The 14159-nt window shown below is 31.8% G+C and overlaps 2 protein-coding genes across 3 annotated transcripts; both read left to right on the plus strand.

Annotated features, from left to right (window-relative positions):
- The first annotated feature begins 258 nt into the window (after positions 1 to 258).
- Ufl1 (UFM1 specific ligase 1) lies at positions 259 to 3953 on the plus strand. Of its 2 annotated transcripts, XM_013318115.1 has the most exons (7): positions 259 to 360; positions 437 to 527; positions 745 to 1730; positions 2023 to 2464; positions 2714 to 3172; positions 3245 to 3456; positions 3755 to 3953. In XM_013318115.1, exons 2-7 carry the CDS (start codon positions 445 to 447, stop codon positions 3880 to 3882), a joined length of 2310 nt encoding a protein of 769 aa, XP_013173569.1. In that variant the 5' UTR covers positions 259 to 360; positions 437 to 444; the 3' UTR covers positions 3883 to 3953. The 2 variants fall into 2 exon arrangements, with proteins under 2 accessions (XP_013173569.1, XP_013173570.1); XM_013318116.1 differs by lacking the exon at positions 259 to 360 and having other exon boundaries at positions 368 to 527.
- Positions 3954 to 4679: 726 nt separating this feature from the next.
- On the plus strand, positions 4680 to 13202 carry kar (monocarboxylate transporter 10-like protein kar). The gene is made up of 3 exons (XM_013318021.1): positions 4680 to 5264; positions 9406 to 10524; positions 11175 to 13202. Exons 1-3 carry the CDS (start codon positions 5000 to 5002, stop codon positions 11234 to 11236), a joined length of 1446 nt encoding a protein of 481 aa, XP_013173475.1. The 5' UTR covers positions 4680 to 4999; the 3' UTR covers positions 11237 to 13202.
- Positions 13203 to 14159: the final 957 nt, after the last annotated feature.

The raw sequence follows: 14159 nt of genomic DNA on the forward strand, positions 1-14159 counted from the left end.
AGTTTTAGGTGTATTTAAGAAAAGACAATGTTGGTCTTTTTTTTCTTTTATCATGATTTGCAGATGTGCTGTTTAATAATAAATGTGAAAAAAGGTAAAAATTCATGTGCCATATCTCAGGCGGGGACTAAGTTTCCTTTTTTTAAATAATTTCTATTACATTTCTTAATCGTAGTATTGAATTGAAATATTAATAAAGTTTACTCCAGTTTACTCTATACTTTTATTGACGTATCATATGTGTCGTTGTCTTGTCGTGACAGATGTAAACGTGTTAAATTAGATGACGTTGACATTGACATTCTTGAACTTTCACTTATTATACTTAGATACGATTTTTTTTAATAGAGCTAAATAAAGGTAAGCTCTTGGTAAGTACAAATGGTAAAGTATTTGTGATAGGCGCCGTCGATACAAGCTTTACTAACTTTTTCAGTGTCCGATATGGCACCCTCAACTGATTGGGATGAAATTAAAAGGCTTGCAGCGGATTTCCAAAAGGCTCAATTAAGTTCGACATCTCAGAGGTAACTTATAACTTGAAATACATCAATATCGTAGTTTCAAATCACTAATCAAATATACATTTCTGTTCTTCATATCTGTACACATAACTTTCCTTGTCGAAAGTTGGACTATTGCAAAACTCAGAGTTAAGGTCACCTGTACAAGTATTTTATCTTTGTATCTGTGTCCTTAGATTAAATGAATATATAAAATTATTAAATCTGTCTGTTAATTCAGGTTATCAGAAAGAAATTGCATTGAAATTGTTACAAAGCTTATAGAACTTAAGTTAATTGATGTGATCTTCACAACAGATGGCAAAGAGTATTTAACTCCTCAACAGCTTGTAAAAGAAATTAAGGATGAACTTTATGTACATGGTGGACGCATAAATACTGTTGATCTAGCTAAAGACCTAAATGTTGATCTAAGTCAAATAAATGCCAATATTGGTGAAATTATAAAAGGCAAAGAAGTTCAATTGGTGTCAGGTTATTTAATAGCTCATTACTTTTTGGAAAAGATTGCTCAAGAAATTAATGAAAAACTTCAATTACAAGGTCATATTTCTGTTGGTGAATTAACATTGCAATATGATCTTCCTGCAGAATTTTTACAACATAATATATTGGAACGATATTTGGGTAAAATAATTGTAGGAAGGCAGGACCCATCAGAGCCAAGAAACTTTTATACGGAACAGTATATAACTAGATTAAAAGCTAAGATCCGAGGTGCTTTAATGGGTTTATTAAAACCTACTCCAATAAGTGTGATTGTGAGTCACTGCAACTTGCCTGAAAGATTATTCCTGTCATTATTTGATGAAATACATGCACCAGGTGTACTAACAGGACGTCAAACGGGTGCACTTTACGTACCAACATGTTACACCAAATCACAAAATGAATGGGTCATGAGCTTTTACAAACAAAATAATTATCTTGAATATGATGCCCTGACACGTTTAGGTATTTCAGATCCAAAAGGTTATGTTAAAAGAATTTTAGCAAATGAAGATTTAGCATTTCTTGGTAGTTGTGTAATTGGTCTTCAAATCAAACAACAATTGGAGACGGCTTTGGAGGAATGTGTAGCATCAAAGAGCTATTTAGATGTTGTGTCTTTGTTACCATCAGTGTTATCTGATGCAGATATTGAAAATATCATAGAGACATTACTTAAGACCAGTGCAAAGTCTACTATTCTTTTTGATAACACAGGTAATTTTTAATAATCAATACAACAATTTTTATTGCATGTCATTCTATTACAGTTTTGAGAGATATTATTATAAATTAAATATGAAATGGCGAACCCACGTATATCTGGTTTCAACCTCATCAGGAGCCTTTCTTTGGGTGAGTGGGACTGGTATTATTACGCGGTTATGGCCCACTTTTCACCAGTCAGTGTTTGCCATTCCATATTAAGTTTATTTCACTCAAATAATATATGAATTTACTCTTGCAAATCAATCTGTAATATTTTACTAATCGACTGAAATTTTTACAGTTTTCAGCAACAGTTTCATAGAGAACATGAAAAATTCTTGCATGCCTATGGTACAGAAGTTGGCAGAAGAAGTTGTGAAATCGCAAAAATACCAACAGTTTTATATAGAGAAGCAATTAGCTAAAACAGCAGATTTGTCATCCCCAGCTCATGTTGACCATAAAGCTGAAAGACGTGAAGAAAGGAGAAGAAAAGCTGCAACTGGGAAAGGTGGTGGAGGCACTCAGGGACGAGAAACTAAAACAAAGGCTGTAAAGAAACATCAGAGATCCAAACAAGTTACACATGATTCAGATTCCGATGAAGCATCAAACGCCAGCAAAAAAGCTCCCACTCATCTTGAAATTGTGTCAGTTGATAATATTGAAGAAATTATAAAAGAATCATTGGAAAATGAAGGTCTTGATGATTTAACAAATCAAATTGCTGAATATCTACAAGGGTGTGTAATTTTTTTTCTTTTTTTCAATAAAATATACTTAGATATTTTTTTTGATTAGTACAATAATGTACAGTAATGCTGAAAAACAGTTTTACTACAGTTTAAAGAGAAAAAAAGTGCATTACTTTAGACATAGTCTATTTTCACTCCTACTAGTTAGAACCAAATTATATAGAATGGTAAAATAGGTGTTTGTATTTTGTAAGTTAGTCAATACATCTAATTATATTACTACTAATTATATTGCAGATCCTTAAATCAAACAGCATTAGCCATAGCAAAGGAAATGGCTGATAAATTACTTCAAGATGCTAACCAAAATAGAAAGCAAACACATTCATCAGCACAAGATAGAATTAATGTCCTAGTTAATGACATTAAATTATATGAAAAGGGACTAAAAATGTTACCTTCTGATCAGCAAACACAGTATATAAAATACTTGTTGAAAACATTTGGTGGTGATACTTTATCTGAATTTTGTAAATATGCAGCGAATCAATGCAATTTGTCTTTCAAAGGTGATGTTCTTACTGTTGAACAAAGAAATAAAATCATCAATGATCTGTCTGAAGAATATATGAAGCCGTTGAAAGCTTTAAATGCCACTTTGGTAGATCAGAATATGGAATTATTTTATCAAGCCGTTGATGTCTGTTTATCAGAATGTGGCATGATCTTAAAGAAAGTGGACAAAAAGAAGGATAAGTACGTCTTCTTTTCCAATGCATGTTATTTGTATGTTTATTACTGTATTTTAATCATTTCTGATTTTTACAGGCTTTTAGTACAAAATCATAGGGAAAAATTAATTGCCGAGCTTGAAAATTGTAATGACCCAGCGTTAGTGTTGCATTTGGCTGTGTTGGCAATGTTTACAATTGTAACACAGAATATGCTTCACGCGTCTGGGCGTCAAGTACCATTAATTATACTTTTCTTGAAAGCACATCTCAAAGACGAAGATTTTGAAAGAATACAACAATATCATGGTAATCTTATTAAATTATTTTTAATTTATTTTTATTCTTAAAAGAAAGAAGTTTCTCTTTGCATAAATACTAGAGTACATATTTTACATCTTATTAAAATCAAATAATTTGTACAATATTACAAACCAGTTTTGATGGTTTGTTTGTCAGCAATTAGTTGAAATTACGTTAATTATTCAAATTTTAGTTTTTTTTAGCTCTGTTATATATTAATTAATATTTAGCTAATCAAAAAAGACACTTTTAGTTGCTGTGTAGTATTTATAATATAAATAATAAATTATTGAATACATTTCAGATTTAGTGTCCAAATATTTGACAGCTAGTGAAGGCGAGGACAAAGAACAAACTGAAGATAAACTAAAGGAAGAAATGCCTTCAATAAAGCTGCTAGTCAGTGAAGTAAAAAAGAATAAATTAAACTAATTTATTAAAATGGAAGAAATTAAACTAATATTATGGTGTTTTGGAAAATATTAAATTTTTTATTTGTTATTGATTTGATTTATTTTTGCGGCCCTCCTACCTGTCGTCAACCATCCTTTTGGCCCACTTCCTTCTCAGAATTACCAAAAAATAAAACGCCAAAATAGAGCGAACCTCTATCTTCAGCTCTCTGAGAAACCTACAACAGGCCTTGGCCTTGATCATAATTTTAACTGGTTATGTGGGCAATGGATGGTATTCTCTAATAATTCTCTAAACTCATGATTATTAAGATCCTTAACCCTACCCTTGATCTTGTCACACTTAGTTGAGAACCCGAGAGAAATCTATACCAATATTCTAAAGAGGAAATATTTGATGGTTTCTTGGCATTGAACAGGCTCCGAAACTACTGAACTGATTTGAAAAATTCTTTCACTGCTGTAAGCCACACTCCCTGGCTGACATATGGTGTCCCGCACGGACTAAGTCACGGGCAAATGCTAATAAAAGATAAACTTAGATCATGAACATAAATTTACAGATTTATGTGTGACGTGGACAATTACCTAATTTACCATGATATTGTTGATATTTTTTGAACTGTTTTTCTCCGTGTATTTTTAGCTACATACTTTCAATATTGTGAATATTAAACGTGTATCGTATTTTGATCGTATTTACCATTCACAACTACCAAAAGCATAGCGCCGTAAAGAACACGTTTCGCATTTAGATATTCGAAGTTAGTTCAATTATTTCTAGTTATTAACGTAGGCTAACGCAGACCGAAGACTAGACCAGACGGAGACGAATGCAATACGTACGCAGGTACGCAGTGCGATTGATGTGTCCGTGTTAGAAGGTTGTGTACGGCACCGTACGCTGCAAAAATAAGATTAAAAAAATATTGTGCCTTTATTTTGTTTCTTATGAAGTGAAAAATAATTGTTTTAAAAACAGTGTTAGATTAAACGCGCGTTAAATAAGTCGGCAATTGTTTTTTGTGCAAAAATGCAATACTGTCTAATATTACACACAAAACTAACCTCGTGCGTTCTGTAGTAACTACCATCGATTGAATTGATGAACATTTATTTATCAACATACAACAAATATGGAGATAGAACCTAAAGAAAACACTGATTTATTGGGTATAAACAAGAATAATGTTTTAAATATTGGGACAGACACGAGTCCGAAACGGCATGAGGATTTACAAGGCCCTCCTGATGGTGGTTTCAGAGCCTATTTGATTGTGCTTGGATCATTTTTGACCAATGGACTATTATTCGGAGTTATAAATTCTTATAGTGTAATTTATACTGTACTTCAAAATCGACTTGAAAACGAAAATGTGCCAAATTCGGAGAGTAAAGCATGTAAGTTAATGTTATGTTTCTTATTATTAATAACCTTAAAACTAAGTGAAAAATAAAAATAGAAATAATACAATACATTTTAGAGCTTACACAATTATGTAGGTGCATAAACCTAATAAAAAAATAAGTGATTGACTTAATTGAATTGTATAATCCTTGTCGTAGTAGGTAGGTATTATTAATATTTAATAGTGTTTCATCATAATTAAAAATATGTAAGATAACAATCAGCAGACAAGTATATATGTGGTTGTATTTATTGAGTTCATATTTTAATATACAAATGAATTAAATTCACGTGTCCGGTATATTTGCAAACTATGGCGCGATAAATTTAGTTAAGGTTTCATTAGCAGGGGCCTACTTATATTTTACAGTTGCCAAAACCCGTTATTTAGATAGGAATGTACCTACAAGAGAGCAAACGCGCATTAGAACTTTTTGTCCATCAATATTTTTGGTCCTTAGCATCGAACGGCGATCATAATTAAACATCCATATCCATGGACAATCAACTATCTTTGTGGCATAGCGCACTTTGGTAGAGCCCGCTAATCAACATTTGTTGCCGATTGGCCCACGTCGACCTAAGAAATACCACTTTACAGAAGACAGTCGTGAAGTAGAGTATAGCATTTCGTTTTTTAATTGCTGGAAGCCGTAAGGGAAATGTTCATTTTTGAGTGTACCTTCTCTCCTGTCTTTAAAGACGGTGCCTGTATATTTAACAACGTAACTCTTTAGTTGTGTGCATGTCTGTCAACAGCAGTCTCATGATTGTTTTAGTGATACCAAGTGATCGCAATTTTTGGCCCAAATTAGTCGCGTTTGTAGTTGCTCAAAAGGGCAATTGAAGAGATTCAAAAACTTTTTCTCATAGTCCCTTTTGCATATTTAACTGGTTTCAGTGATGTATCTACTGTTACATTTTTTAAAGTTTGGATCCTCAATTTTAACTCGCGCTGTTGTAACTGCCACTGGGTCTCGGTAAAAAAGCGTTGACCAATAAAATTATCCAAGTAAAATATTAAATTAATTCCAATCTTCGTATTTTTTTGTAATACACAAAATTAATAATTAGGATCTTGTAGGAACCGTAAATAATTGTGTCGCCTTAATAGAATTTAATAAAAGAGAAATAATGGAAACAAAGATTTATTGTGCTGTCAATAAAATGAAGGAAAACTACATTGACCTGCTCTGATTATGGTCATTTAATTAGTTATCAAGTAATAAACTATTTAAATGTTAAATATTTGTATTGACATATGAGGTTATCGTGAATGAAGGAACGTGAGGTTGTCACACTGAAACGTGAGTCAAGCGCGCGACTGACTAAATATAATGTTACGTGGGCGTGATGGTGTTGACCAATATATGATTGCATGAAACAATTCATTTCATATAGGATGTATTAAATTCCACAATATTAAATCCTTATTGTATTAAAGTTAGTGTCAAGTCTTCTATACCTGACGAAAATAATTAATAGCAAGAAGGACCAAAACTCCCCTCTAAAACAAATACTTTAAATATAATCGCTTTACCCCCTAATAATTCTCTGCTGCTATGTTTTAATAACTGAATCTGCAGAAGATTAGAAACGAGATTAATTTTATTTAGCGATAGACTATGATGCCGCAAATAGAAAGCTCATTATAACTAGCTAACCATGCTAAAAATAGATGATGTAGGCTTAACAATAATTGTTATTTGATCTGCTGGCGCCAGACGTCGCGCGCTCTGCGGTCGATCGCGACGAAGGACGTCTGATTGCATCAATAGTAGTAGACGCAAAATAATTGCTACTATTTGAAGCATCAACTTACGATATCATTGTTACTATTCCATTTGATTGTTTCTATTAGACGTTGACGAAACTTTTTATATATGAATACTATATACTTGAATAGTGACTTTGACTATAGAAAAACGGACTAGACTAAGAGCCGTTGTTTATTTATTTATTTGCAGTAGAGCCGGATAAGCGATAAAGCAGGTTGACCTTGAATTTCAGCCCCTAAACATGTATAAGCGAGAATTCGAAATATCTAGAAGCGGAATCGTAAATTTTAGACGCGGGACTTTAATAATGTTAAAAAAAAAGATTTTAATAGTAAAGATTTTCGTAGAAAAAGTTTTACAGATTAAAATAGTAAATACAGAATTACGTAAAATTATGTCATTACCATAATTGTAAATTAATTATTAATTTTGTCGTTGCGATTTAATGCTTTCCTATTTGCGTCATAAACAACGCAAGAAAACTTTGTTTTTCTTTTTTAAAAGGGTTATCTATGTTGTTGAAACATAGTTTCTCAATCATTTGACGTTTCTTATACAAACTCTACATCGGTGCATTGTATCGTCATAGTGTTATTTATATTATTATTTTTAAACAAATTCCAGTACGGATTCTAAATCGTGTAAGTTATTTGTCGTGATAAATACTACGCACTATTTACGAATTCTTATCAGATGATTTGTCACAATATATCAGTTTTATCTATACGTTGAATCAAACTTGAGTTGATTATCATATGTTTTATTATTATTTGAAACCTATCGCGCCGTTAATACAATAAAATTCAAGACAATATATCTACGCAGTGAAAAACACAAATTTTAAGAGTTCGTTCTTCGCAATTCTGTTTTTGCGCAGATTATCATGACAATATTTATATATAATAGTTTTATCAGCTGTTATGTACGACTAGCATTTTTGTGAATAAAACAAGTCCTTTTTTTAGGATCCAATCAATCATTGTTAAAGTTATTCGATTGAGCAATATAGTAAAAATTTTAAGTACGGTATATTTATAATCTCAAAGCAAATGCAAAAAACTGATACTTTGTGACTACATTGGTAGATGTTTGTACTTCGCTACATTGTTATGATTTATACTTTCCTTGCATATATTTTTTTATGTTATTAGGTTATCAAGTCACATTCTGCAAACTGATATAATAATGACAATCAAAGTACAATGTTGTATATAGTTCAGTGTATAGATATTCAATGTATGATAAACCGCCAGTTAATAATACGAAGACGAATCTCGTGAGCGTACTGACCCGATTAGATTAACAGACATTGTGTGCCACTTGTCATTTATGTGAGTGCTACGAATTTAGCATTTTACTCGGCCTAACTAGGTAAACGTCTATATAGCTTATTCCGGTAATTTACATTACGTTTCTCCGTTAACTTGTCCTGGAATCGCACAATCTTTTAGCAGGAAAATTGACATTGTCTCGACAATCTCGTTCGCTCAGTATATCGTATAGATTAAGTAGTCTTTTTATTAAAAGGATGTCGAGGTAACCCTATTTCTACTCTTGTCTAGCTCACTATAGAGTAGCGAGTTCATTTTACTCAAATTCCCAACTAGTAAAAATAAAGCGGTAAAAGCATGATGAAATCTTTTCTAGAGTTTACACGTAATCGTTGCGTCATATTGAATAACTGTCTATAGTAAACGATACTTGTTTGACGAATCGACAAACTTTGCATTTAAATAACTTTCGTGGAAACTTGACCTCGGTCTTTTCATATTCTTCACCTTCTAGTATAATATAACCAGTTTAGTATTGCATTTAGGATAAAGCGAAAATAAGCTGTAATTCCATTCATAACTTGAGTCAGTGAATTTAAAGACTTTAAGTTCTATATAAGTTTGTATTGCCCCTAATACCAGCAATTTTTCTAAAGCGCTTTTGTTGGGACGACCTTAACCAATTTCAACTTTCAAGATGAGAGAGGCGCTGCTATCGCGGTTGGTTCTGTCAAAACATATATGAAACCTACTCAGACATAGAAAATAACTTAAAAGAAAAAAAAAACCCCTGACAGCTACAGTACAAAGGAGATCTTGTGACACTTTTTGACATTGACAGAGTAGCGCTAGTGAGCAATCATAATTTAGTTTGACTTACGCCCACAGATTCAGTTAATCTTGTCTGTCTATACTTAAAGTAATAGGTCTCTTTTACGATTAATTGGTATTTCAATATTGTTTTTACTATATCTAACATTTTCTTTATGTACAATTTGAATAAAGGAAAAAATATATTTACAAAGTAAAAAGATTAAAATAAAATAAAGCTAATAAAAATAATTAATATATTATCTTTGTTCCAGCTTTGGTGGGCGCGCTCACAATGGGTACGACATTTTTCCTGTCTCCGCTGTCAGGTCTTCTAACTGCGTTTCTTGGTTTGCGGGCGACTGCACTCCTAGGCGGCAGCATCGCTACAGCAGGATTACTTTTATCATCATTCGTTGTGAACGAAGTCAATGCGCTCTACTTCACGTATGGCTTGATGTACGGTTTAGGTGCATCACTAGCATACACGCCATCCCTAGCTATCCTCGGTCACTATTTCAAGAAATACTTAGGACTCGTTAATGGGATAGTGACGATAGGAAGCTCGGTGTTTACAGTAATAATGCCTTCATTATTGGAATATATCATAAAGTACCACGGCTTAGAATGGATGTTCAGAGTTCTAGCCTTCTTCACAGTTGGCATTATGCTTTGCAGTTTACTATTCAAACCAACTCCATTAATGATAATACAAACACCTTCTCACAAACATGAAAGTGTCAAATCTTTATTAAAAACTATAGTAACCGTGCAAATTTGGAAGAATAGTAAATACAGACTATGGGCTCTATCGATGCCAGTAGCGTTGTTTGGTTATTTCGTGCCGTACGTTCACATAAAGAAATTCATAGAAGAGACATTTACAGATGTCAATGATAATCTTCCTTTGCAATGTTTGGCGATTACATCAGGGCTAGGTCGCTTGACTTTTGGATTTTTGGCGGATAAGCGCGGAATCAATAGAATTTTACTGCAGCAGATCTCATTTTATGTGATCGGAGCACTTACAATTATTTTACCGTTCGTGAAATCATTTACTCTATTAGTAGTTATTTCGTTAGGTATGGGCTTGTTTGACGGTGCGTTCATTGCATTGATAGGTCCGATAGCATTTGAACTGTGTGGCGCAACACATGCAGCTCAAGCGATCGGTTGTATGCTAGGCTTGGCTGCGCCGCCTTTGTCTGTGGGACCTCCCATTGCGGGCTACATTCGAAGTATAACGAAGTCTTATAAAATTCCATTCGTCCTAGCCGGAATTTCGCCTTTAGTCGGCGCTACCGTGATGTTCAGCGTTCATTACCAACGACGTAATTCAAGCCGACCTGAATCTAATGCAAACGGACATACATACTCACCTCCTATAGATACTGGTAAGTTTAAGTACTTAACATTTAAATAATATGGAGCTTTACCTCAAACTTCAAATAAACAACAAGAATTCACATAGTAAAAATGACTATATTGCAGTCGAATTTGGATAAGCGAGAAACCTCTATGAGCGGGAGTCATTGTCCGGTCCCGACGGACGACCTCCATAAGCGAGAAACTCGTGTAAAAGAGAAACCTCTATAAGTTAGAAAAGTATCGTCTCTTGGTCTCACTCTTATCCAAGTTTACCTGTATAATGTTATTATACATGTTTCCTAGTATAAATGCTTAACCAATCTCTAATCCAACACACCTTAAAAATGCATGTAACGGTAATAATTATATTTATAATTTTGATTTTTTAAAACATTATTGTTGGCGTCAGGCGTTAGTGTATTCGACGAGTTTCAAAACAGACTTCTATTGAATTATACTGTGAACAATATGTATTGCACGATAGAAACAAAGCAACACATTCCATTTTACTGTTTAAGTCCTAATATTAAACATTTAAGTTAAGCTCAGTAAAAATAAAATTTTATGAATTAAAAGATACGAAAACGTAAATAAAAAATAAAATGAAAATTTGATGTATCTACTACTTTTTTTACACAACAAAATATTAACTAATCAATGCTTTTTTACGTTTCAGAAACACTACCCACATCAATCTCGAGCTCAAATGGCAAGATAAATCACCAAACGGCCTTATAACATTTAATTTCTAATACAAAATTTTGAACAGTTTAAATTTGACATGAAATGGAAGACTTTAAAATGTGTTTGATAGTGGATTGGATGCAAGGCTTTTATTATATCGTAAGCGAAGAGAGATACTGCCTATATTACTGCATTTTGTTTGTATTTTCCTTTTTGACAATGTTTGTTTAAAACAGTTACCTATGCAAGTTCCTAATTTAGGTTTATTTAAATGTTATTTATAAATATTAATTATTTATTATGTATTAATTACTACTGCAATCATTCGAATCTCAAATTATAATATTTATATTTTGTATAACTACATTTATTTATGTATGTGTTAGGTTAGATTATAAAAATATTTAATTCCAACAATTGATTACGTTTTGATCCATCGCATCTGTAGATTTCTGAAGTCGGATATATAGTCTTAACGCTATTTTAAATATGCAAAATTTTGTAAACAAAAAGAACAAGGCAACAACAAACAAATTACTATATGAACGAAACAGTTAAATATAGTAACTTTTATATTCAAATTTTACTCAATCAATTTTTATTGCATTCTTTTTTCTTCTTTTACTATTTCGCGTTTTTGGACTCTTCTGACAGCGCCTTAATTTTTACCATGCTTGTTTTTACAACACTTTGTGTTTACAAAATTTTATACTGTTCCTATTCTGAAGTATTTTAATTTTTCTCTATCATTATTACACCCATTCCCACGTTAGACAAGTCATTTGGTATAAAAATTCAAAGAAAATATGGCTGTGTGTAATAGATTTTAATTGAAATTGTAATCGATTAATATATCTCTTAAAAGTAATTCTCTTTAATGACTGGATTTACTTTGTCTCAAGGTGACCTAGATAAACATGTTTACACTAAAACTATTTTATCTTATCTCTGTTTGTTATTATAATAACTTCCGTATAGAATAGAATATAGATATGAATAAATCACTCATGGCCGAATGCTGGTCAAAGCATATCTGCTATATTAATGTTTAATCTATGTCAATACAACCCAAATCAAAGCACAAATACGTCGTTTTGTGTTTAAAAAGTTATCAAATATATGTTTTTTTCCACTTTTGAGCAACGCAATATAAGTAGCGATTGCGATTCGCTTTGCTTTTCATAATCTCATATTATTGTTATTATTAAAGAGAGGTTTGTTTGCGTAAATATACTATTAAAATTTGCCACTGGTTTAAGAAAACTATAGCGTATTAAATACTTTCCTTGGCCGATTATTTGACAAAGTAAGAGATAATGTCTTGTTGGAAATTGAAAAAGCGTACAATGCTACTAAGTACAAAGAAACAAATTATTTTGTAAATTTTCATTCGGAATGTTCGTTGAAATAATTTACAATGAGGGCTAATGTAACATAACATGGGCGTCGACAATAAGGGGCAAGAGGGATCAGCTATTCCCCCTTACCCGAATACAAAAATTTTAAAACAAAAATGCTTTCTAATTGTTTACATTATTAATAAATTTCTTGACAGTTTTTTATTAACAAATTGGAGCAAATGTTGATAACATGACATGATACGTTCCATTTGAAATAAAAAATGAATTTTTAGTAGTAGCCCCCCTAGATCTAGCTAGAACACTGGCTATCAACAGCATCGTAACGTAACATAACGTTTCTAATTCACAGGCCTTATCTTACCTCAATTGTGACCCAATAGTATAAAAACATGTATAAAAAATAACTTTCTACTTTGTTTACACTTTCTTAACCTACTGTAGTTAATGATATTGCAATAATAAATATTGTGCAGTATTTTTCCTTTATCATACAGTTACTGTACTGAAATGCTTTTGGATTTCTTTGTTGCCTCTTGTGGCATGCAAGATAAAATCCATTTGTCAATATAATTATCCTATCGCAACTAAAGGCTTGCTTTAAGAAATCGGCACCAATAATGGTCAGCGTTACATAAAATGGTCCGTGTATGTTATCCCTCGCATTGATATTTGCGAAGCTTTGGTAAGGTCATCGACGAAATATATAAAAATTTATATGAGATTTGTTGATACACTTTACAATTAACAATTTTAATACACATTTTGTTGGTAACGTTACAAAAACTTTTTCACGAATATTGCGTGCTAGCCCCTATGATGGCTTATTGTAAGCATTTACTATAAGATTCATATTTCTTTTACACGTGTAATACTTGGGTAAGACCGACTTAGTAACATTAGGGTTTTGAAATTGGAAACCATGTTTGAATTATTGCTGTAGGTGAATACTGTTACAATGTCTTACTTCGCAAAATGCTTAGCATATATTGTTTATTCTATTATTCTTATAACTAATAACAAAACGACCGAGTTTCATTGACGTCAAAGTCACGTTTTGCGATTGGTTATGATTCCATGCGTTTCAACAGAACGAGACATTATCAATGTTGCTTATAATATATTTATAAATTGATTATATTCATTGCTTTAGTTAAAAAGAAATAAAATAATATATTGAACATGATAAATTCAATTTTATATATATTACTCTATCCGAAAAAACTGACAGTATGAGTTCGTCTCATCATATTTTATAATGTTATACGTCAATTAAATTTGAATATAATTATGTATCTAATACATATAACAGACTAAAAATATTTTGTTAACAACATATTAATATAGCTCCTATTATTTTTGTATGTATAGCATAATTAAATAATAATTCCTACTATTATACCTAAAAGAATGCAACCTGACAATGGTGATTATTAATCTTAAAATAATAATTAGGTAAACAAAGATTTTGTAGTGCAACGTTTAAAAAAAGAAATAAAACAATTTTTTTTAGAAAATAAATTAAATCGATGTTAGTACTACATTACTAATTAAAAAGAATGCAAATGCAAGTGATATATCGTCAAAAACAGCTGTGATAAATAATCATTGGTATTAAA

Source organism: Papilio xuthus, unplaced genomic scaffold, assembly GCF_000836235.2.
Source record: "Papilio xuthus unplaced genomic scaffold, Pxut_1.1 DF826933.1, whole genome shotgun sequence".
NCBI lineage: Eukaryota > Metazoa > Arthropoda > Insecta > Lepidoptera > Papilionidae > Papilio > Papilio xuthus.